Raw genomic sequence first — 24,029 nt, 5'->3', positions numbered from 1 at the left:
GGAACTATGGTGCAAAATAACTCAATGTATCAAAATGGCTATTTGTATCTGGACTGGACCATTTGTGATTGAGGTCACTCACAGCTCACCCATTGATTCATTCAGGCCACTGGTGGCTCATCTATTCATTCAGTCAGTCAGTCAGTCAATCAGTTAACCAGCAACACCTGTGGATGCTTGCTTGCTATGAGTCAGGCACTCTCCTGAGTGCTGGGAGATAGCTGGGAACAAGCCAGACACGTTCCTTCCCTATCTCACTAAAGAAAAGAAATTAAAACTTAGATCTAAGACCAGGGAGTTTTATTCTGCTAAGATTTCTCTTATTTTGTGGTAAAATTAAACCCCAAGTATTCCTTATGTTGATTGTTATATTAGCAATCAGTATATAATCAGTTATATCAGTATCATTGAATATAACTCAGACCCTGTTTCCTGATAACAGTGAAAATTACAATGCCCCAAGATTAAAATATATATGTGTGTATGTACTGATGTTTGTTTTTGTTTTTTTTTTTTTTAAGATTTATTTATTTACTTGAGAGAGAGAGGGAGGGGTGAGGGTATGGGCAGAGGGAGAGAATCTTCAAGCAGACTCCCCACTGAGTGCAAAGCCTGACATGGGGCTCGATATCATGACCCATGAGATCATGACCTGAGCCAAAACCAAGAGTCAGACGCTTAACCCACTGAGCCACCCAGGTGCTCCTATTGATATCTTTTTTAATTTACTTTCTGCGAACCCACCTAATGACTGACTCTAAAATGATGTATACTTGGCTGTATGGATTGGTATATATCCCATATTATGAAATACATGTATACAAATATGTATTTCAATATCTGTGTATGTTTCATATTTCATAGTTTGAAAATACTTCGCAACCATTCAGCATAATCCTTAGTCACAGAAGCATTGTGAAATAACTTGGCGTTTGGAAGACATTTTGGCTCTTGATGACACATAACAAATGTCATTCTGAAGATAAATTATTGCTCATGGAGACTTATCAAGTCCTAGAATCCAAGCTCCAATAGTGCACTGTTTTTTGTGAAGCATGTTTGTTTATAATTATAAGCTTTTTTTTTCAAATATTTTTAATATTTTGCTATGAAAGCAAAGGAACTTGTCTGTGCACTTTATTTTCCCCAGAAATGGCAGGCTAACAATGTATCACAAGAGTACCACATGCATGTTGAGATTGAAAAAGAAGTTAGTAAATTGGGTGACAATTTGCAATCAAATCTACCCGATGGGGGCTCTCCTTACCTGCAACAATGAGAAATCCGTCCAACAGTTGGAAGAGTCCATAGGCCAATGGGAAGCTAAGCATCTGGACCAATTGCTTGGCAGTGAAAGATAACTGGAGCATGGTGACGCACATCTGAATATTCTGAGCTCCAGTTTCTAAGGAAATCGTCCTGCACCTACCAATGAAAACATTTATCAAGACTAGCAATAAGGAACTCTTCTTAAATTTTTCTCTTCTATACAGCAATAAATGTAAGCTACGAGCTTAGGCCACTAAAAATGTTTACACATTTAATAATTATTTGCTGAGTGTGCCTGCTCTGTAAGTGTTCTGCTGAGAGAAACTTCGGAACAGGACCCTAGGAACCCTGCCCCAGGAATCTGGGTGGAAAGATGATATACACACAGCAAAGGTCCAGCAACAACACAAGATGAAATATGATCAAGGGTCAGGGAGATGCTATAGAAACTCAGAAAAGTGGCATAAATGGTTAGAGAAGGCTTCACAGAGGCAGAGGCAGATGAAATGGTGATGGTGGGAGAGGCATTTAACATGGGACAGTGGCTGCAATTAAATTTCCAGGGACAGGTATGAGCTGTGCCTACTAGGAGGCAGTGCACGTGCCGTGAACCAATCTGGGTGGAGTGAGAGTTGGAGAGGAGAATGGAAAGGTGAATTAGAGATGTGAAACAGTATGAACTAAGCAATACTTGAAGGTAAACACAAAAACCCTAAATGAAAAGCAATTTCTAAAACCAAATGTCTAAAACTCTTCAGTGAAAGAGTCTAGGGACACAATTTTTCTACTTTCTACTTTTCTGTATTTTACCGGTTTTCTAATTGCAAGAAAAAGAGGGAGAGAGATAAACTTCGTTCGAAAAAGAAAAATCAGGAGGGATTAAAAGGAAGACATAAGCAGTACGTTGGGGGCTGGGTTAAGCAGTTTCATCTGTCTCCAGTTTATAACGGGGGTCTTCAGGTTTCTATAGATGGAAGTGAAGAGAGGAAAGAGGTGTTTCGGAATATAAACCAGCATCTCTATGCAAGCTGGTTTAGAATGGGGAGGTAACAAGGGGAAGTATAATGTGGGTGTGAAAATATTGGTCCAGGGTAAGTTCTGCAGCTCTTATTTTATTTCTACTTAATCTCTTGCTTCCTATGCTTTCTTTAGACCGCTCTCCTTTCAGACCCCTGTCAATTACTTGGTATGATTACGCTGCAAAGCTGGGCCTCACACCTGGACTATTCACAAGGCAAATGCAGTATCTCAATCCTGATCCTTCTCAAGCCATCAGGTATGAAAAAGACAAGATTGTTAAGTACATTTTGCCATAGGAATACTCTCTCTCCAGGTCCAATTATATTTCAACCACTCAACAGTCTGTGTTCCTAATTATTGGCTTTGCAAACAAACCCCGGTTCACATCCTAACTCCACAGCATTCAGCCTCTATGAACTTGGTCATGTTACTTAATGTCTTGAAGGATTTGCTCATCTGTAGAATGAGGGTACTAATAGGAACTACTTCTCAGGCTTGTAGTAAAGTAAATGAGATAAAATAGGCAGAGCCTTACACAGTACCTGGGATAATCCTAAATGTTCTCCAAGCAGACTAGAAAGAGATTTCTTCTATAAAGTCAAAATCAAAATGCATACCACTTTCTATTCTCTTTTACTTAAATCTGTCTTTTAAGGTTGTCATTTCCCAAACTCTACCTTTGAAGTTCAACTACCTAGTTCACTTTTCTTCAAGAATTCTTTTTTTATTTTAGAAGTGGTGCATACTCATTGAAAAACTCAGGAAATATACCCCCCAAAAAATTAAGAAACTGAAATTACTCTTAATCCTAGTACTCAAAATTAAATAGTATTAGCATATGGTGTATTTCTTCTAGTATTTTTCCATCCATAAAATTCTTTTGCCTTCTTCCACAAAATGGGAATCAAAATGTATCTCATTTTATATTTTCTTTTAAATTTATCTTTTAAGTATATTCCAAAAGCATTAAAATTGATGCATTATATTCCATCACATAGACACATCATGAATTAAGTATCTCCCTATTGTTAGATATTTAAATTGTTTCTATTTTTTATATTTATAAATAACACTGCAATTAACATCCTTGCACATCAATATTCGTGTGTTTATCTGATAGTCCTAGCTGCAGGACAGATTTCTAGAAGTAAAATCACAGAGTGAACAGCTATAAATATTTATAAGGCTATTGATATGACTAAATTGCCTTCCAGTGAGTTTTTGCCAACTTATGTTTCCTCCAATATTGTATGTTAATAGTCATCTATAGACATAACAACATGGAATATTATCATTTTTAATATTTCACAAATTTATAAATTATATGCCCCAGCTTGTAATGATAATATTTCAGATAAATTCCTATCTTATTTCTCCAGTTTGTCCTTTCTCCTCTTGCCCCTTATAATTAGCACTTTTACAGAATTTGGCACAAACTGTGGATAAATGCTTAATCTCTTGAATTTTGCTCATGCCCTAGAATGATCTCTATATTTAATGAAACCATCTCACCCCTATCTAATTACTAGAATAAGAAGAGAAATGTGTCCAGATTTCAACACATGATGTTAACACCCCAATCCTAATTTCACAGATTACAACTTCCCATCAATCTGTCCTTTACTCTCATTTACATAAGAATTACCATGATCTCTTCACCCTCTTTATGATGATCTGTCCTGTTCCGTTCACCTTGTAAGTCAAAACTCTCAATGTCTCCTGACACAGCCAGGCAGCAAAGCCTGCCAGAGGCTGAGTGTGTTTACTTTATCCTCCTCAAAAAAGTGTAGGGTTCATTTAACTGTACCTCGGCCAAGACTGGTGGGTAAGAAGTGCCAGCAGAAAGCCCGCGACATGGCCAATCAAAGGAAAGATGAAACTGATGGTCAGAAGAGTGATGTCTGAATTCCAAGATCCTTTTGCCAACACCACACCAGCAACTGCGACCACCAAAAGGAGGACCCCACCAACAATGGCCCCAATCTAAAGCAAACCAATAAAATAAGTACATGTAAACATCGTGGTCTTTTAGTTCTATTTTGAAAAGTCCATCACTGCTCTAAGAAGCTGGGAACCTAGACGTTTTGGAACAAAGAGGGGACTTACCACCAAATCCGATCTCATTTTACAGAAAAGAAACTTAAGCTCCAAACTGGTCAACTGACTTGGCTAAGCAGGGAATTGGTGAGGCTCGACGCAAATCTAAGCCTTATTTTACAACCAGTACTGTTTCCCTTGAAGCAGAGGATTTTGCCAGAAGGATCGGGTAGTGGAGTTTTTCATGGACAGGACAAATTATGAGACAAGTGAAATCTGACAATAAGCCTCCAACACCCCTACATGCGCTTCTTAGGTCCTTTGCTGGTAACCTCTTGTCTGAGGTCCGCCCTGCCTCTCTATCCGCGATTCTCTTCCTACCACCCCCTCGACTGCCAATGGCTGCTTACTGCTTTGATCTCTGCCCTTCTCTCCTCCAAGTGAAATGTACCCAATCTTTACTAGACAATCTAGGCTGACATTAATGTAACATAAGTACTGACAGATAGATACCTCTTTCCTCTCCCAAATGAATAATGTTCTTTTTGTTGTTCAACAAAAACAAGAAATCAACAAAAAAGAATTTCCAATAGTCTGAGTGTTAGATCAGGGAAAAAGGAAGCCAGACCCAGAATATTTGGAGAAAATTAGGATTTTGACAAGCTCCCATTCATACCACGTAGACAACAAACTATACATCTCGTTATGGCATCAGTCGGGATTTGAAATGATTCAAGGTGTGGAGGAAGGTGGTCCCAGGGGAGCAGAACAAAGCAAAAACAATCCAACACACCGCAGATGTGCTCTGGGATTATTTTTACTGCTCAAACACAAAGACAGGCTGGGTCCCTGCTTAATGGGAAAATGCTAGAACACACAAAGATGTCCTCTGGTTGTCAAATCCCTCTTCATCTTCCTGTCAAAAAAGGATTTCAAAGTTCAAAAATTCACCAAGAGCAATATGTTCAGAAAACATATCAGATCTAAAATTAAAAGAGGACCAAGAACAGAAAATGAAAATATATCAAAATGATTAAATTATCCTAGTTTTTTTACTAAGGTGCTCCAGAATATTTATGTATATTATTAAATATTTTCTGCCACATATCCTATGAAACAGGCAAAAGAAAGGGGTTTTACATCTGCTCTTTACAGATAATAAAAGTCACCTGCAGAAATTTTATCTCATTTCTCCACTGACACTGAGGGACTAACAGGATCTGGAAACACCAAAATTACAATAACAAGACAGAGTACTTGATAGTACTTTATCAGAAATAAAGTATTGGAAAAGTAAGAGGTTTCCATGATCACACTCTGTCCTCTTGTTTTGTAAACAAAATTATAGCATACACAGACACACTGGAAATGTTTTCCTAATGAAACAACAGTCACACACCTAGATGCAATCCAAATGCACAACACTGAAGCCTTCCTCCAGGTCCCTGTCTGCTTGTCAAGCCATCCTCCCCACTTCATCCCATTGGCAGAATCATGGGAGTTGTTCCATCTTGTGCCGAAGCGAGAAAGCAGCATGCATTTGTGCAGGCATGTGGAGTGGTCGGTGGAACCAGACAGCAAGAACCAAACCAGAAGCCCACAACTAAAATGAACTGAGATGTATTTGTTCAGCCTCCAAGTAGCCCCAAACATTTATTCCTCTATAAATGAAGAATGTAAGTAAAGCACTGTAAAAATCTTCATAAAGCAGCACATAACCCAATCTTACATCTTCTAAAATGATACCTCGTTGGAAAAACCGAAAACACCCCAGGATGTTGACATCTTTGTTGAGAACGCCTCAACATTTTTTTAAAGCTATTCTTATATTTTTTAAAAGTCATTTTTAGATATTTTTAAAAGCTGTTTTAGAGATCTTTTTAAGACAGGACATGTGCTTGTTCCTCCAGCAGACAGAGGACAATGCCGGAAAGTCAAGAGGAGGTAGGTTCCAGCTGCCATCATCCCATGGCCAGACTTCTCAGTGCATTCTGCATGATTTCTCTTTGACAGTTTTTCACGTGGTCAGCAGCCCTTGTTCGTGTGTACAAACTAGCCCCTCGGAAGCTTCTTTGGGAATGCTTCTGAAAAACAGCCCTACTTTTTCATGAAACCACCCCTACTCTTCACCCTGGGGCTCTGCCGCCTACACACCTGACCAGCCTTCACCTCGAGAGCACTTGTGTGGAGCCTGGTGAATAGATGGGCTCTGGGTTCTCTCTGGCCACACACACGCCTTAGCTTTCCTGGCACTAAGGCAAGAGTCCCACACTTGCCAGTGTGTCCTAAGCTTCAGCGTGTGGGCCGACAGGAGTGACAGAGCATGGCTGACAAGAGTGGAGGAAATATGGAGGCTAGATCCAAAAATCAAGACGTATAAGGAAAACTGCTGGGAATGGGGTTGTATTCGACTGGCCCATCTCTTTGAGTCATTGTCTCCGTCTGTCTTTCCAGTCCCTGTGTCTAAGGATACATTAACCACCATGGGGAGCTGCTTACCTTGAGGATTATTTTGGATTGCTTAGGCCACCTGTAGTTCACATAGATACCAAAGGCCACGGGGATGGTGAGGCACACGAGGGTGATTCCTGAGAAGAAAAATCCATCAGAAGGTAACCCCTCTCACCTGGATGGCTCAGTCCTCAACCATTTCTATTTCCATTAGATAAAGGCTTTAATTAAAGCTGCATTTTATTTCTGCATCCACCTCCAAATATAAAGAAAGAAAAAAACCTTTGGAAAATGGCCTTTGAAGAGTATACATTACGACTGAATGCCACTATTCGTGTTCCATCATTACTGTCTCTAAAAATCCCTCTGACAATGACATGGAATTTTAGAGACAACCAGAAATGTAAAAGTTAGAAAACAGAAGGAGTCAGCAAAAGTCTTTGGTTGCTATGCATGGGGTCACCCCTCCACGACCACAGCTATTATTTCCCCATTTGAAGCCGATGAGTCATCTGTTTCACAAAGAATACCTATTGCAGGTATAAAAACACCATCTGTTACACATACCAAAGCTATTTCTCATATTCTGCAAGTGTAACCCAAAGGTGGGTGGGGAAAACGTGCCTTTTAATTAGCACAAGTGAATAAAAGCATTGAAGGCAGGCTCAGTAGAGCAGAGATCCACTGGCTTCCAAATCTGGCCAAATTCCTGTAAAACTGGCTGCAAAGTTATATGAGTTGCTCATAATATGTTGGGCTTTAAGTGTTTACAAGTGTCTTGTAGAATATATTATCAAAACGGAATATGCAAACAACTGATCAGAAAAAGTTGCACATAAATCATTTCTAAGATTTCACTCAAATTTTACAAATTCAATGGACTCCAGCTGTTATGGGAACATGGCTCTATTCATGTTTTTGAACTGGGGCCCTGGGTTGTAAGGCCCTCCAAGTGATTACTTGAGATTCCAGATTGACAATTTTAAGAACAATGGTTTCTGCCGATTTTCCAAAAATTCTGAGCAAGCGGCAATAAATGTATCATTTCACCAAGGTTTTCTCCCAAACCTAGAAAGTGAACTGAGATCTCTAGAAAAAGGGAAGAGTTTAATGAGAAATGACGATCTTAAAAGGATATAGGGAAGAAATATGGGTATGGTTGTGGCATGCGGATACACTCTAATAATCGAAAGGTATCATTCATGTTGGATCAGTAAAAATGTGAAGGCTCACAGGCCATGTGAAAAGTGGAGTTGAAGGAAGTAAGGTCTTACTAGACCCACTGTGATCCAGTTAACCTTTGGATCATAACAAGACCAACAGCTTTGTAATGCATTATGTAAGCGTGTTCTTAACAAGTAACTTCTTTCTTTATTTTCAAAGGTGAACTCTTGTAAGGTTAAGAGCTTGGACTTTGCCATCAGATGCCCAAGTCAGAATTCCAGTTCTTCACTGATCAGCAGCACAAACTTGGTGAAGTTACTTAATTTCTATTATCCTAAAAATCTAGGAAGTGGAATTAGTCATAGAATCTATATAGAAGTGTTGGAGAGGGGCGCCTGGGTGGCACAGCGGTTAAGCATCTGCCTTCGGCCCGGCGTTACGGGATCGAGCCCCACATCAGGCTCCTCCACTATGAGCCTGCTTCTTCCTCTCCCACTCCCCCTGCTTGTGTTCCCTCTCTCGCTGGCTGTCTCTATCTCTGTCCAATAAATAAATAAAATCTTTAAAAAAAAAAAAAAGAAGTGTTGGAGAATTTGTTTATTTAAAAACCCACATAGAGGACACACATAACAAACGACAGCTATTATCATTACCATCACCATTACTATTACCATTTCACAAGTCCAATACAGACCTATGTTCTGATACGGGATGGTGAGATTCTGCTCAAGATTCCAGGGGCAAGGTGTAGAGATACAGGCAGAGCGGCATCATTCCCAGAGCAGCCACTGTGGAACAGGTTGTCATAGTGATGCTGAAAGTGAAATTAAAATGATGCTTAAGAGAAGGAGTTTGAGGGGTGCCTGGCTGGCTCAGTCGGTGAAGCGGGTGACTCTTGATCTCAGGGTCATGAGTTCAAGCCCCATATTGGGGATGGAACCTAGTTTAAAAAAAAAAAAAAAGAGGGAGAGTTTGAAATGATGGATTTAAGTCCTGACCAAAAGCAATTCCCAGGACACACCTTAGAGATTACGTGGCATAAGTTACTTGAAGATCACTCCTGTCTTGTTACTCAACAAACGATGGCTGTATTTGTGGTCTAGAAAAAGATTTCCAGCAATATTTGATGCTCATCCATTAAGTCATATATATGTGAGAACCCACTTATCCTCCATGTTCTGATAGTATAAGGGTTTTGTTTTGTTTTTTTCTGTATACAGTTTTTTTTCTATTGAGGTATAATTCGTAAACCATAAAATTCATTATTTTGAAGTGTTTTAATATATTCACAAGACTATGCAACATTCTCTATTTCCATAATTTTTTATCACCCCAAAAAGAAACCCCATTCCATTAGCTGTCATTGTTCATTCTCTTCTTTTCCTAGTCCCTGGCAACCAGTAATCCACTTTCTGTCTGGACATTTCATATGAATACCATCACACAATATGTGCCTTTTTTGTGTGTCTGACTTCTTTCACTTAGCATAATGTTTTTCAGCTCCATCCACATTTTAACATGTATCAGTATGCCATTTTTATGATTGAGTAATATTCCATTGTGTGGATAGACCACATTATTGCTGCCCTTCCATTAACTGATAGACATTTGAGGAGTTTCCACTTTTTGGTCATTATGAATAATGCAGCTATGACTATTCGTGCACAATTTTTTATGCAGACATATGAGTTCAATTCTCTCAGGTGGATACCAGGAGTGGAATTGTTGGATCATAGCTGAACTTTCTGAGGAAATGCTATTTCCAAAGCAGCTGCACCATTTTACACACCTGCCATCAATCCATGAAGGTGTTCTATTAAAAATGTTTGCATTAGGGGTGCCTGTGTAGCTCAAGTCAGTTGAGCGTCTGACTCTTGGTTTTGGCTCAGGTCATGATCTCATGGGTCCCAAGATCAAGCTCCGCATCGGGCTCCACACTCAGCAGAAGTCTGCTTGATATTCTCTTTCTCTCTCTCTCAATAAATAAATCTTTTAAAAAAATGTTTGCATTTTAAAAAGTTTGCATAAATATTCATAAGGAATATTGGTCTGTAGTTTTCTATTCCCATGTCTTTGTCTAATTTTGCTACCAGGAGATGAGAATAGGGCAAGTTTGCCACAAGGCTAAGCATTTGCCCAGCGTGTGGTGTTATAAACATCTGTCAGAAATTATCCAAATTCCACATACACCAAGATTCCCATGGATAGAAAAGGGACCCCACAGCACAGATTCTCAGAACAAGCTGGACAGAGCCAGAGAAATTACAGAACCATAGCAAATAGAATTGATGTGGGATGCTAGACTCAAATAAAAGTTCTCTTTGAATTCTGATATTGTGTGATCCCATGGTTAGAAATAGGAGTTGAAGTAGAGTGGTGAGTTACAATAGAAAGTAAGATTTCTGGACTTCAAAATGATACTGTGGTTGACAAGAGAACTGGTCGCTTAGCATCAATCTGGGGGGACATGCTAAGTTAGGGATGACAATAGGACATCCACCAGAAATATCCTGGGTGGGCAAAGGAAAACTCAGGACTACAGCTGCTGTCATCACTAGACATACAAATCTGGCCATCTTGAGAAGTGAAATGTAGGTGCAGGAGCTGAACAATAGTCACTCCACACAGCTTTACACGGAAAACAAATGAGGATAATCAGAACAGAGTTTTGGTCTTTGTTGAACAAAGCTGGAATGATTTCTGATAGACAATTCATTCCTCTTTGTCATGATTGAGATTGTCTCCAAGTGAAAAGGATAACAAATTTAGTACTGTGAGTCTTGAGGATTTGCAAGTATATAATATATAGGAGCAAAATCCTTTAGTTTTGAAACTTCAAAGACTCTGTATCTTTCTCCTTTTTTTTTTTTAAAGAAGAGGGGAAGGGGCAGAAGGAGAGGGAAAAGGAGGGAGAGAATCCTAAGCAGGCTCTGTGCCCAGTGCAGAGCCCATGTGGGGCTCGATCTCACGACCCTGAGATCATGACCCATAAAAACTCTCGATTACTATACTTTTATTCCATCGTACAGAATGTTATTGCTTCATAAATTTATAATATGTTGTTTCTATTTTTTCCAAATATATAAAGCCTTATTTTTCTAAGCCTTTGCATTTCTTAAGTGGAGAAGAGGACTTAGTCAAAATGCATGGCATCAGTGCGAGGAGGAAAGCATGCATAATGAGAGACCAGGGGCGTGGGGAGCAGACCCGTGAGAGGACCTTTCCTGCTCTGGATAGGGGTGAGGGAGGGGAGCCATGGTGCATATAGAGAAGGAGCAGAGGAGTGGATGGAGAGCTAGGAGATGATGCTTCATGAAAGCTGAGGAAAAAAGAGCCCTCAAATGAAGGCTAAATGCCAATAGTAGATCAAAAAGGATGAGAACCCGAGAATCTGATTTGGGACCATCCAACCTTCCCCCAGTTATTGGTGCCTTCACCCCAGAACCATCCTTGCCTCCCTCACCTCTACTCCCAACTCCCAAGCTCGGGCTATCCTTTGTCCCTCTCTGGGTGACGGAACCAGTGAAAGAATGAATTAGTAGAATTAGGGAAAGCAGGTAAATGGAAATCAGATATTCTTCAAGACTATAAAATATTTTTTAATTGAAGGAGAAAATTACACAATCTGTCTGAGCACATACAAACTGTTTCTAGACACTGTCAATGCTGCTCTATTTGATGAAGTGAGGCAAATGGAGCTTCACACAACACAACCCAGAGCAAGAGTTTATCCACCTCAACTCCAGGTCCAGAGAGCCTGGAAACTTTTAAATATTCATTGTTTCAGTTCTCGCAGTGGACTGCCTTGCACAGAGTATATGCCCAGTCTGCATCCGTGGCACAAATGGCCAAGAGACTGAGAGGCAAGCCACCTCCCAGCCCACCAAGGGAGCCCATCTTCATGGGAGACTGTATAGCACTGCTCCCAGTCTGACTATTCAGGATCTTTTCTATATTTTTCATCAAGGGACTTTGCTGTAAATATAGTATGATGGACATCCTGGCATGGGGGGATCGAAAACATTTTCTGCCCAAACCTGGCTGGCCATGGGCTTTTCCTTCCTCAGTGCTGCAGGGTAACCTCTCTGCCCTTAGAATGTTCATTCTGGAGTAACAGCTGGCATTGCCCTCTAGACATTTTTATTCACATTGTCTCATATGCAGTGCCCTACACCAGTGCTTGTTTACCTATCGATATGTGGCAGACTGGCTGACTGTGAGTTGCTTGAGGGCAAGGAACTTATTGGCCTCACCATCCCTAGGACCTGGCAGTCTCATGCTACAGCACATTGGAGGAGCTCATTAAATAATTACTGAATAAATGTATGAATCAAAGAATGAACCAATGTGTCAATACCCTGGTGTTAGGACAATGTTCTCTTTGCCTTCCTTGTCATGTATCTGCAAGTGACCTTTGAAATCTTACTAAAATGATCCCTTCACACTGAATTGCAATGGCAAACATCCCAACAGTAATCCAGAAAAACAGAGATTTTCTACTAAATAACTAAAATCATGCTTTTCCAAGTACAAATGTGAATATAACATTTTAAGGAGCAAATATTTAGCTGATCGGTGCCCTTTTCAAAAATCCAGACTTAGGGGGCGCCTGGGTCACTCAGTCAGTTAAGCTTCCACCTTCAGCTCAGGTCATGATCTCAGGGTCCTGGGATTGAGCCCCCTGTGGGGCTCCCTACTCAATGGAAAGTCTGCTTCTCCCTCTCCCTCTGTCCCTCTCCCCACTCATGCCATCTTTCTCTCTCTCAAATAAATAAAATCTTTAAAATTTAAAAAAATAAAGAAATTCAGACTTCGGTAATTCACTAGTGATTGTATATTTCCCTTCTCATTTCTTTTAATAAGTCCTATTTTCTTTTTAGTGTTTTGTTTTAATTTTTGCTTTTACAAAGTCCTATTTTATAATTGTTTGTTCAATAAATAGAGGTTTTTTTCTTTGTTCTTTCTTTTCATCTTTGTTTTTTCTTTTTGAAGCAATCACACAATATATCTTACTCTGCAGCTTGGTTGCTTTTTTCTTCACTGAACCACAGATATCCCTTCAAGGCAACACATGTAGCTTAAACTCTTTCGCTTAAAGAATGAAGAGTACACCGTATCTAAATATGCTGTAATTTCTTCAAACCTTTCACTAATGATGAATAAATTGCTTTGGGTGCTTTTCCACCATAAACAAAGTTATGATAAACATTCTTATATGGGGGCGCCTGTGTGGCACAGCGGTTAAGCGTCTGCCTTCGGCTCAGGGCGTGATCCTGGCATTATGGGATCGAGCCCCACATCAGGCTCTTCCTCTATGAGCCTGCTTCTTCCTCTCCCACTCCCCCTGCTTGTGTTCCCTTTCTCGCTGGCTGTCTCTATCTCTGTCGAATAAAGAAATTAAAAAATCTTAAAAAAAAAAAAACATTCTTATATGTATTTCACTTGAAATAATTATTTTATTTCTGTAGAATAGATTCCTCAAAATGGAATTGCTACATTAAAGGTCTGTTTTTTATTTTAGTAGATACCACCATATTATTTTCCAACAAGATTGTTATACTTCACAATCTTGCCCACACTGGATATGATCAATCCCTTTTAATTCTCATGAGAACACTGAAAAATACACCTGTTATTTTGTCATGCACGTGAGTCTCTATGAGCTTGTGCTTTCTTTCATGTTTACTGACCTCTTGGATGTCCTCTTTAAACAGCTTCGTTTGTCTGATTTTTTCTTTACTTGTAGGAGCTCTTTTAAAATTAGAGTATGTATCATCATGTATAATACAAATAGCTTCTCCGAACTTATTGTATATTTTTGACTACACTCATGGCTTTTGCCATAATAAAAAAATAACACTGAGATACTCATATCTGTCCATTTTTTAATGGCATCTGAGTTTCTCTTGTTAAAGATTTCCAATCCTATCCTGAGGGTATTCGAATGTTGCCCCCACTTCTTACCTGTTTATAGGTTGATATTTTTTATTTATCTTTTTAGCTCATCCAACATTTATATTTTATGTGATAGAAGGTCTGAGGCTAATCTACTGTCTTCTATATTGAGGGGCAAGTATGTCAATACTATTCACCAAATAATTTTCCACTAAATTCAGGTGCAAACCTCCTTATATGTTAAATGTCCAAATGTATTCAAAATGTTTTTTTTTCTTTATTTTGGTTTGTCGGAGAAAGTCTTATTTCTCCTTCACTTCTTTTTTTTTTTTTTAAGATTTTATTTACTTATTTGAGAAAGAAAGAGAGAGAGCACGGGAGTGGGGCGAGGGGCAGGAGGAGAAGAGGACTTCCTGCTGAGCAGGGAGCTGGGACTCCAGGACTATGACCCCAGCCGAAGGCAGACACTTAACTGACTGAGCCACCCTGGCACCCTCAAATGTTTTTTCTTTTTTTTTTTTTTCAAAGTGTTCTTTTTCCTAAGCAAATACCAGACTTCTGTTTTCACATATGATAGAGCAAATACTTCCGCTTAAATTTTTCAAGCTTTTCTTAGTTCTTGCATATATTTTATTCTATATGAAGTTTAAAATTATTTTCTCCTACTAAAAAAGCTTAGGGGTGCATGGGTGGCTCAGTCAGTCACCAGGATTGAGTCCTGCATCGGGCTCCCTGCTCAGGCGGGGAGCCTGCTTCTCCCTCTGCCTTTCCCCCTGCTTGTGCTCTCTCACTCTCTCTGTCAAATGAATAAATGAAATGAAGGAAGGAAGGAAGGAAGGAAGGGGAAGGAAGGAAGGAAGGAAAAGAAAGAAGAAAGGAAAGAAAGAAAGAAAGAAAGAAAGAAAGAAAGAAAGAAAGAAAGAAAGAAAGAAAGAAAGAAAGAAAAAAAGTTAGCTAGCTTACTTGGAGCAAAGACTTCTTCCTAGTTAACTAAAGAACACATAAAGGAAGAAAAGCAGTTTGCCACAGCTCTCAAACCTCTGTCCACAAAGAGGGTGTATGGGAAGGTTTTCCAAATTCTTAGCCTATGATAATGCTACATTCCTTGGCTCTTCATATTACTAAGTCCTGAAAGAAATTCCACCTTACATCGCTTTAATCTTGAACTTCTGGAGAAGTTGCACAGCACTTTTCCAGTGAATTGCTTTGGCACAAACAGCAGAAAGGTAAGATTCATGACTGTGGGAAGCAAATGTGAGATTTCTATCAGACTGATTCTATACCCTTGATTGCATAGTTTTCTGATTCTATCCTTTATAAAAATGTTCAAGCCCATGGCGCTCGACAGATGGTGCTCTGCCAACTGTTAGAAATACCCACAATGTTTTCTCTCTCTCAAATGAATAAATAAAATCTTTTAAAAAAAATGGGGCTCCTTGGTGGCTCAGGCAGTTAAGGTCAGGTCATGATCTCCAGGTCCTGGGATTGAGCTCCATGTCGGGCTCCCAGCTCAGTGGGGAATCTGCCTCTCCCTCTGCCCCTCCCCCTGCTTGTGCTCCCTCTGTCTCTGTCTCTCTCTCAAATGAATAAATAAAATCTTTTTTTAAAAAAAAATACCCACAAAGCTGTAAAAGCACACAGTGAACACGTGTGAGTAGAGTGGAAGTCACACCTTTTACTGCCATGAACTCCCAGGTGCAGCATAAACAGAGGATATGGCTAACTGGCTCTCTTGGCTGTTCACATATAGGAAAATTGCTGGCAAACGCTGACCTCAATATAACAAGATTCCACTTGCACTGAGAAGAATGGCATCACCATCCCCAAATTATTACAGAGAATAATGAGACTGCTTCAGCAAGTCTGGACAAACAGGTAAATCCTGCACCTCCCTTAAAACAAGGAAATGGCATATATGTGTAGTATATTAAAGCACAGTATCTATGAGTATGCCATTTTGCAATTGGATTTAAATTATTCAAATGTTGTTTTCGTATCAAACTAATAAAATTAGGAACTCTAACATTCAAAACTATGAAAGTACACACTTGCTTCTCCACAGCGAAAAAATTAAAAACCATCTGGCTAGACCAATGGACATGGAGTATACTATCACCCCAGGTCAACAGACTTGGCCTTAGGAAAGAGTTCAAGGCCAGGTATTCCATCCCCCAATATAAACGTTACCTCTCAACAGCAATAACTAGCATTTACTGAGCACTACCTGCTAAGTATTATACCTCATGCTTTTAGATACATGTTCTCTTTTCATCCATACAATCAGCATATGTAGGTATTTTTTTAAGATTTATTTATTTTAGAGCTGGGGAGGGGCTGGGGGGAGGGAGAGACAGTCTTAAGCCAACTCTGTGCTGAGCTAGGAGCCTGACGTGGGGCTTGATTTCCGGTCCCTGAAATCACAACCTGAGCCAAACCAAGAGTCAGACGCTTACCTGACTACGCCATCCAGCCACCCCACCGTATGTGTAGGTATTAGTTCCATTGTATAGGCAAGGAAACTAAGGTACAGAGAGTTACAGAAACTTGCATGGAGTCACATGGATTCAATCGAAGTTCTGTCTCTTAAGATGATCTTCAGTTCCCTACCAGGCCATGTCAGACTGACCTGAAGAATCTGAAGTTCTATTTCCCAGGTGTCTGCTGAAGAACCAAGAGCTACTTTAAAGGTCAAAGGTCAAAACTGGCCACTGAACCTCTCAGGCTCCACCACCACCAGTGGTCAGAATCCTTTCTCTGCAGTGCAGGACAGAACTACATCCTTGGGGAAGAATGGACCTCATATATCAGAAGTTGTTAAACTGAAGACAGTGAGAGTTGTCCCGCATCGCACCAATAAGCTGATTGCATTTCCAGAGGGGTTTTTATATCACACACAGGCAATCAGAAACTTTCCTTCAGTCATTCACTCAGTGTTTGTGGAGCGCCTCCCACCAGCGGGCTGGCACTGGGTATGCAAAGGCGAACAAGCCCTCGAGGAGATTGCAGAGCTCGGGGTCAGGCAGATAAGTAATTCAGTTGTTTCCATGCCCTCCTACAGATGACAACAAGTACAGATTTGGGGGGGGGGGCCTGGGTGGCTCAGTCGGTTAAGCGTCTGGCTTCTGCTCAGGTCATGATCCCAGGGTCCTGGGATCGAGCCCCACATCGGGCTCCCTGCTTAGTGGGGAGTCTGCTTCTCTCTCGTGCACTCCCCCTACTTGTGTTCCCTCTGTCGCTGGCTGTCTCTCTCTCTCTCTGTCAAATAAATAAATAAAATATTAAAAAAAAAAAGAAGTACATATTTGGTGCTGTGGGGACAGAGAGGGGAGGCATCTCTGTCAAATAGTTTCAGGAAAAACACTGAAAACTGGGGTGTGGGGGCGACAAAGACTTTATACGTTGCTTTTGTTTTCCTACTGTCCAAAATACTTAAAACTTAAAAAACCCTCAGATCCACTTCTGGTTTATGCCCAAAAGAACTGAAAGGAGGGACTCTGACGGATATGTACACTCACGTTCACAGCAGCATTATTCACAACAGCCGAAAGATGGAAACGATGCTACTGTCCGTCGACGGATGAATGGAGCTGGCGATACATACGGCATATGTATATGTGGGACATACACATACAACATACAGCCTTAAAAAGAAAGGAAATTCTGGGGGCGCCTGGGTGGCGCAGTCGTTAAGCATCTGCCTTCAGCTCAGGGCGTGATCCCAGCTTTCTGGGATCGAGCCCTGCATCAGGCTCCTCCGCTATGAGCCTGCTTCTTCCTCTCCCACGCCCCCTGCTTGTGTTCCCTCTCTCACTGGCTGTCTCTCTCTCTCTCTGTCAAATAAATTTAAAAAATAAAATAAAAAAGAAAGGAAATTCTGACACACGCTACAACATGGATGCACTCTGGAGACATTGTGCTAAGTGAAATAAGCCAGATACTGAAGGACAGATATTACAGGATTTCACTTATATGAGACATTTAGTCCAATTCAAAGAGACAGAAAGGAGAATGCTGGTTGACAGGGTCTGAAGGGAAAGGGGAGTTATTGTGTAATGAATACAGAGTTTCAGTTTGAGAAGATGAGAACTATAGAGATGGCTGCTGGTGACCATACAGCCATGTCACTGTACTAATGCCACTGAACTGTACCCTAAAATGATTAGAATGGTCGATTTTATGTTACATACAAAACTCAGTTAGACTCAGACAGTCTAATGCATTGATTCTACAGAAGAGGAAACTGAGGCCCAGAGAAGTAAATTGCTCAAAGTTACACAGCTTCTTGGGCAGGGACTGAAACACAGACTCTGACACAGTGCTCTTTTGCTGGCCCCATAGCATTTTGTGCCAGCTGAGATTCTAAGCACTTTATATATATTCATTCAACCCTCACAACAACCCAGGAGATAGATTATGCTTCCCCCTATTTTAGAAGTGAGGAAACTGAAGCATAAATAATTTTTCTTAAATTTTAGAGAGTGAGCACACCAGTGGGGGCGGGAGGCAGAGGCAGAGAATCTTAAGCAGGCTCCATGCCCAGGGCAAGCGCAAGGTGGGGCTCTATCTTACAACCCTGAGATGATGACCTGAGCTGAAATCGAGTCAGATGCTTAACCGGCTGAGCCACCCAGGTGCCCCTGCAACATAAAGAATTTATATAATCTGCCAAGATGACCCAGTTAGTAAGTGACAGCTCTACTTGCCGGCTCCAGAGTGCATTAACTATGACAGTATAATGCCAGATTTTAGTTTTCACGTCCTACCCTCAAAGGCAAGAATTCTGTCCATCTTTAGTAGAGTAGATTGCAAAAATGTCCCCAGTTCTTCACTCCATTCTTAGCCACACCCTCCTCTGCAATGTGACCTTGCAGCGCATCCATCAGGAGGCAGAATCTTCTCCATTCCTTGAATCTGGGCTGGCCTCGTAAAAGGCATTGGCCAATGGGATGTGGTGGAAGTAACGATGAACTGGTTTCCAGCCTAGACATCAAGAGCCCTTGTGTGCTTCCTCTTTTTCAGAACCATGCCTCTGTCATATGAGTAAGTCTAGGCTAGCCTGCTGGAGAATGAGAGACCATGTGAAAGACAATCCAGTTGTCCCAGATGAGGCCATCCAAGACCAATCTACATTTATCCAGTCCCCAGACATGTAAAAGAACCCAGCCAAGACTAGCTGAGCTCAGTCTAGGAACAGGGTAATTTTTTAGGCTCTTCAAATATAACAGCCAGTTGCTTTCCAGAACAATTATAATGAAGGGTAATATTATGACTAGAAGGTACCAAATAGGCATTCCAGGCTGTGCGAACAACATGGGCAAAGGAAGTTGGAAAAGTGTGGGATATGTTCAGAGAACAGTGAGTAGTCCATTTTGACTATAGATTATTTTGTGCTTATTGGGAAATAAACCCAGAGAAGTAGGTTAGACCTGGCTTAATGTCTACCCAAGTTAGTAGGTGTTGAGAAGCCTTTATATGCATAACACATTCATTTCTCTTTACAATACCATAGGGAAGTGTTATGATTTCCAGTTATAGGAAAGAGCTCCCAAGACAGGGTTTAAATATAGACAGTCTGACCCCAGAGCCTGCCTCATCCACATACTATAAAACCATGGTGGAGAGACCCCAGGTGGAGAGAAGACTGTGAAGATACGGCAACTGGCCAAGAAAGGAATTAGGAGGGCCTGCCCTAAGGAACTGGCAGTGGAGATAAAGAAGTAGCATTGGCTGTGAGTAACAGGCAAGAGGATGGGCCACAGGTCTAGACATCGGATTGAGTGAATGAGGTGAAGAATGAAAGGAGCCACAGGAGAATGCCTGGATGATGAGCCCAGGGGCCTGGGACAGTGATGGGTGTTATCATCAGATATGCAGAGTGCAGAAACTGGTTCATACACGTTGATTCTGAAATGCCCTGCTTGGGATGAACACATGGAGAACTACAGGTAGATTGAAGAAAGCACAGAATTAAGGCATGAGAAATATGTTTGGGAGATCTGCACAGAGCTAAACCTCAATTTCCTCTTTTGTGAAATGAAGATGTTCTTTTAAAGTCTTAAGAATTTTATCTAGCATGAAAACAGAATTCCTACCAACGACTACTTTTTTTTTTTTGGCTTAAAAGCTATTTTTGTTGGTAATCAAGTGGAAGAAATGTAATGAACTTGGACATTGTCTCAATCAAGAATACTGAATTTTCTCCTATTTGCAGTTTTTACTGAGAATTAAGATTTATTACTCATATCGATGAGATTTTGAAAATCTAATATTTAGTCACCATCTTAAAATTTCATTTCTTACAGGGTTTTGTTTTGTTTTGTGTTTTTTTGCTTATTTTTTGTTTTGTTTGTGAGATTCAAAATCAGAATTTAAAAAAAGGGAAGAAGTAGTTAATATTTATTACATAACTACCATGTGCCTGGCATCCTGAATGTATATTTCCTCCTTAAAATACAGTCTGTGGGGAATAGGTAATTTAAACCCATTTTACAAATGAGGAGATAAGGTTTATAGGTTAAATAATTTGACTAACGTGAAGCTAATTAAGGACAGAGTTGGCAAAAGGAAGCAAAATGAGCTTTATCTTTTATAGACTTCCTATTCACTGGTATTTTTATTACAGTGTCGACTAATAAAAGACGAAGTTAATAAATGTTCTCTTTCCCAGAGCAGAAGTGTTTGAGAACACTGGTTTAAGATTTATGCTCCTACTCAGAACAGAAGATTGAGTTGTCTTAATAAACGGTATGGAAGAAAGTGCCTAAATTGCAGACTGATGAGAAACAGATGTGAATTCACATCTGCTTTCTTCCATACTCGGCTGTAGCATTTGGCAACCTCCTTAACCAATCTGAGGCACCATTTTCTCAGCTGTAACATTCAGGATAATAAAAGGTCACTTACAAGGTTATTACGAGAACCAAGGAAGAAGAGAAAGAGTACGTGAAAGCATCTACCTCATGCCTAGCAACATAATTCATAAAATGTCCTTTTTCTTTCCAAAAATATTTAGGTCCCACAATTTATCACTGATACATAGACTGTGTAAAGAATATTCATCATCTTCCAATTATTATGTTAATGATCAACTTTATGTAATTGGAATTAGCAGTGTATATTAATGCATATTTTGCACTAGTGATTCTTTTCAAACCCCTGATTAGTGGGTAACTCAAAGCATTGTCATATAAAAATTAATTCTTCTGGAATGAACCCATTAAAATTCACAGGTGAAATATGTTCATCTGCTAAGCATTCAACACATGCAGAGAACTAGAAACCCAGACCTGTAGCTGGTTCACTGAGGTGAACTCCCAGCACCATCCGCACCTCAGATTCGTTCATGCATCGCATAATAAATCTCAACTGAATGAGCAAAGAGCAAAGATTTACATTCATAAATCATTCTTCCCTTAGGCAAGAGGTAAAACAGTTCGCAAGTAAACAAAGAATCTAGAAAGACCACCGTTTTTTGCTGTTATTTTTCCAATTGTGCCTTCTCTATTCTTTTTTTTTTTGTAAGATTTTATTTATTTATTTGTCAGAGAGAGAGAGCCCAAGCAGGGGGAGCTGCAGGCAGAGGGAAAAGCAGGATCCCCGCTGAGCAGGGAGCCTGAGGCAGCACTGGATCATGACCTGAGCAAAGGCAGATGCCTAACTGACTGAGCCACCCAGGCATCCCCTCTTTTCTTTCTTCAAATGCCCTTTTTTCCGCATTGAAACCCGTACTCCCAAAGATATGTGATTAATTCATCCTCATTAAAGTGTAAGTGAATGATAAAGCCTAATGTCTCCCAGGGGCATCTATTTACACCACAATTGGAAATAAGGTCCCTGGCTTACACCAAAGGAATGAGATTCTAGTGATGAATGTTTAGTCTGCAAAGCAAGGACAGAAAGAACATTTTTCGTCATAAAAGTCTTTACGTTGCTCCCTAGGTCAACTCAATAAGCCACCACCAGCACTTAAAACAGGTCACGTCTATCACACACCCCAAAAGCTCCTTTACCCCGTGCCCCCAAATACTTGTTTCATAAAATAGATGCAAAGGTAACACTTGCTGACTAGAGCTGGGAGGGTGTCATTCTGGTTCTGCCACCACCACTCCCATCACCACCAAACAGACCCCTGACATGAGCTTCCTGGAACTCTCAGCCTACGTCCTGGGAGACTGGGAGCCAGGACTGTTAATGCTACCAGTGTGGGTGAGAATGAGTTCACGCCTGGGACGGGCCGTCAGGGGAGGAGGAAAACTGCTTCCACTATTACATATGAACCAAACCTTACTCCTCGGAGAAGCAGTTGCCAGTAGCACAGAGGACGATCACAGCCCAGGACATTTTGAGCTCAGAAAGGAAAGTCCTTCCAGGATTGAACTCTGTAAAATGTTGCCCATTGGAACCTCTATCTAAAGATTGGCAGAGTTTTTAACATGAAAGTGTCAGTGCTATCGGGGGGAGACTTCTGGGCTCCCTAGTGTACCTTACCTGAGATCCATATCTCCTTCGACCCAGAAGGTGAAAATGTTCGAGATGGTTCCCCCCGGGCAGCACCCCATGACGAGAACAGCAATAGCTTGGGCTGGCTTCAGAGAGAAGCTGATGGCCAGGAGATAGGCTGTGAGAGGCATGAGGCCAAACTGGCAGAGCAGTCCCACAGCAATGCCCCAGGGTCTCCTGATGTGCGCCCAGAGCTTCCGGAACTCCACAGAGCATCCCAAGGAGAACATGAGCAGGCCCATCATCACGGCCGACACCACTGTGAAAACAAGTTCCAGGTTCCCATGTACCTCCGGTCCCACGGGCAGCTTCTCCTCTGAACTGTTAGCAGCGCAGGCTGAGCTGCCGGAACAATTTGCTCTCATCTCTTCATCTCCTTAAGGCAGCATTACAAATGAACATCTGCCGCGATGGCTGGGCAGGTCTCTTCTTCCACGTTTTGTAATAATGCAACCAAGTCACGCATGGAGAATCATTCCAATAGCTATTGGCCAGCCAGGTGATTCATCCTAATCTGATCAATGTATTCATGAATGGCATTATAAAAGTAATTATCACGGGCACGAAACATATAATAAACTGTGGTAAGTAAGGCTCTCCACTTCTGTTCTTACTCACCGCTGAATATTCAAGTGAAATGAGACAAGCAAATTTATTGTCAAGTGGAGTGACTGGGCTGTGTCGTCAGCATCACATTGTGTGCCAGGAAAATAGGTTGAGTGCCAAGACATAATTTCTCCAAATTCAACGGGGATTTCAAAGAACCAGGATGCAATGTTTTGTGGAGAGGAAGACTAACTGGAAAAAACAAAGGCGCTAAGCCAAAGCCACTCCTCCTTGCATTAGCAAAACATTTCTGTTGAAAATATTAAAGCAAAAGGTCAGTCAAAGCAATGTCGGCAGGGAGTGAGGATCATTTCAGGAGTGCTTCAGAATTAGTTTCGGCTTTTCTTCTTTATTTATTTATTTACTTATTATGTTTTAAGTAGGCTCCATACCCAACATGGGGCTTGAACTCATAACTCTGAGATCAGGAGTTGCATGCTCTACCAACTGACCCAGCCAGGCACCCCTCAGTTTTTCTTCTATTTCTACTAGAATTGGTATCTGAAGCCAATAATTAAACACCTATAAGAACAATACAGTATTAAGCACCTGATTCGTTTCATCAAACATGTGGAAACTCATTTCTGTACCCAAAATAATATAAGGAAACTGTCACTTGCTTTTGGAGAACAGAGTCAGCTTTGAGATGCCACACCCCTGGGCCTCGTGGTGAGGTCTGGGAATTCTGTAAGAGACTGTAATAAAGAGCTTGTCTTGAAGGCTGGAGACAGAATCTGAGGCCAGCCTCTGACCACAATGGCCCAGGGGCCCTTCTCTGTGTCTTAACCACAGAGACACACATTTCATTGGGAAACCAGACAAGGAAAATATGGTTCCATGAAACTAAACCTACAAAAGAGCAGATGCCACACCCTTTCTCACAGAAAGCAGCAAGTTTATTTACGGGGCAACGGTTGGTGACAAGGCACACTTTATAAAACGCCTCTACCTGTCTAAAAAGGGATATTAGCTATGCGTTGTTTATTTTTGGATTAGCAAATTATTTTCCATGACAAAATGCTCTGGGCATGTTTGCTACATAAAAATACAAACTAAGGGCTCCTGAGTGGCTCAGTTGGTTAAGTGTC

At 40.8% G+C, this 24,029-nt stretch overlaps 1 protein-coding gene across 1 annotated transcript in view; it reads right to left on the bottom strand.

Moving 5' to 3' along the window:
• Positions 1-22,728, bottom strand: part of SLC10A6 (solute carrier family 10 member 6) — a 34,949-nt gene extending 12,221 nt beyond the window's left edge. The window contains 6 exon segments of the mRNA XM_002913608.4: positions 1,268-1,425; positions 4,097-4,272; positions 6,826-6,914; positions 8,636-8,684; positions 8,686-8,755; positions 22,324-22,728. Coding sequence (XP_002913654.2) covers positions 1,268-1,425; positions 4,097-4,272; positions 6,826-6,914; positions 8,636-8,684; positions 8,686-8,755; positions 22,324-22,700 — 919 coding nt within the window. The 5' untranslated portion in view covers positions 22,701-22,728.
• Between the last annotated feature and the right edge of the window lie 1,301 nt (positions 22,729-24,029).

Source organism: Ailuropoda melanoleuca, chromosome 11 (genome assembly GCF_002007445.2).
Source record: "Ailuropoda melanoleuca isolate Jingjing chromosome 11, ASM200744v2, whole genome shotgun sequence".
NCBI classification, from domain to species: Eukaryota; Metazoa; Chordata; class Mammalia; order Carnivora; family Ursidae; genus Ailuropoda; species Ailuropoda melanoleuca.
The sequence above is the reverse complement of the archived record's forward strand: the minus strand, read 5'-3'. Positions and strand labels throughout refer to the sequence as shown.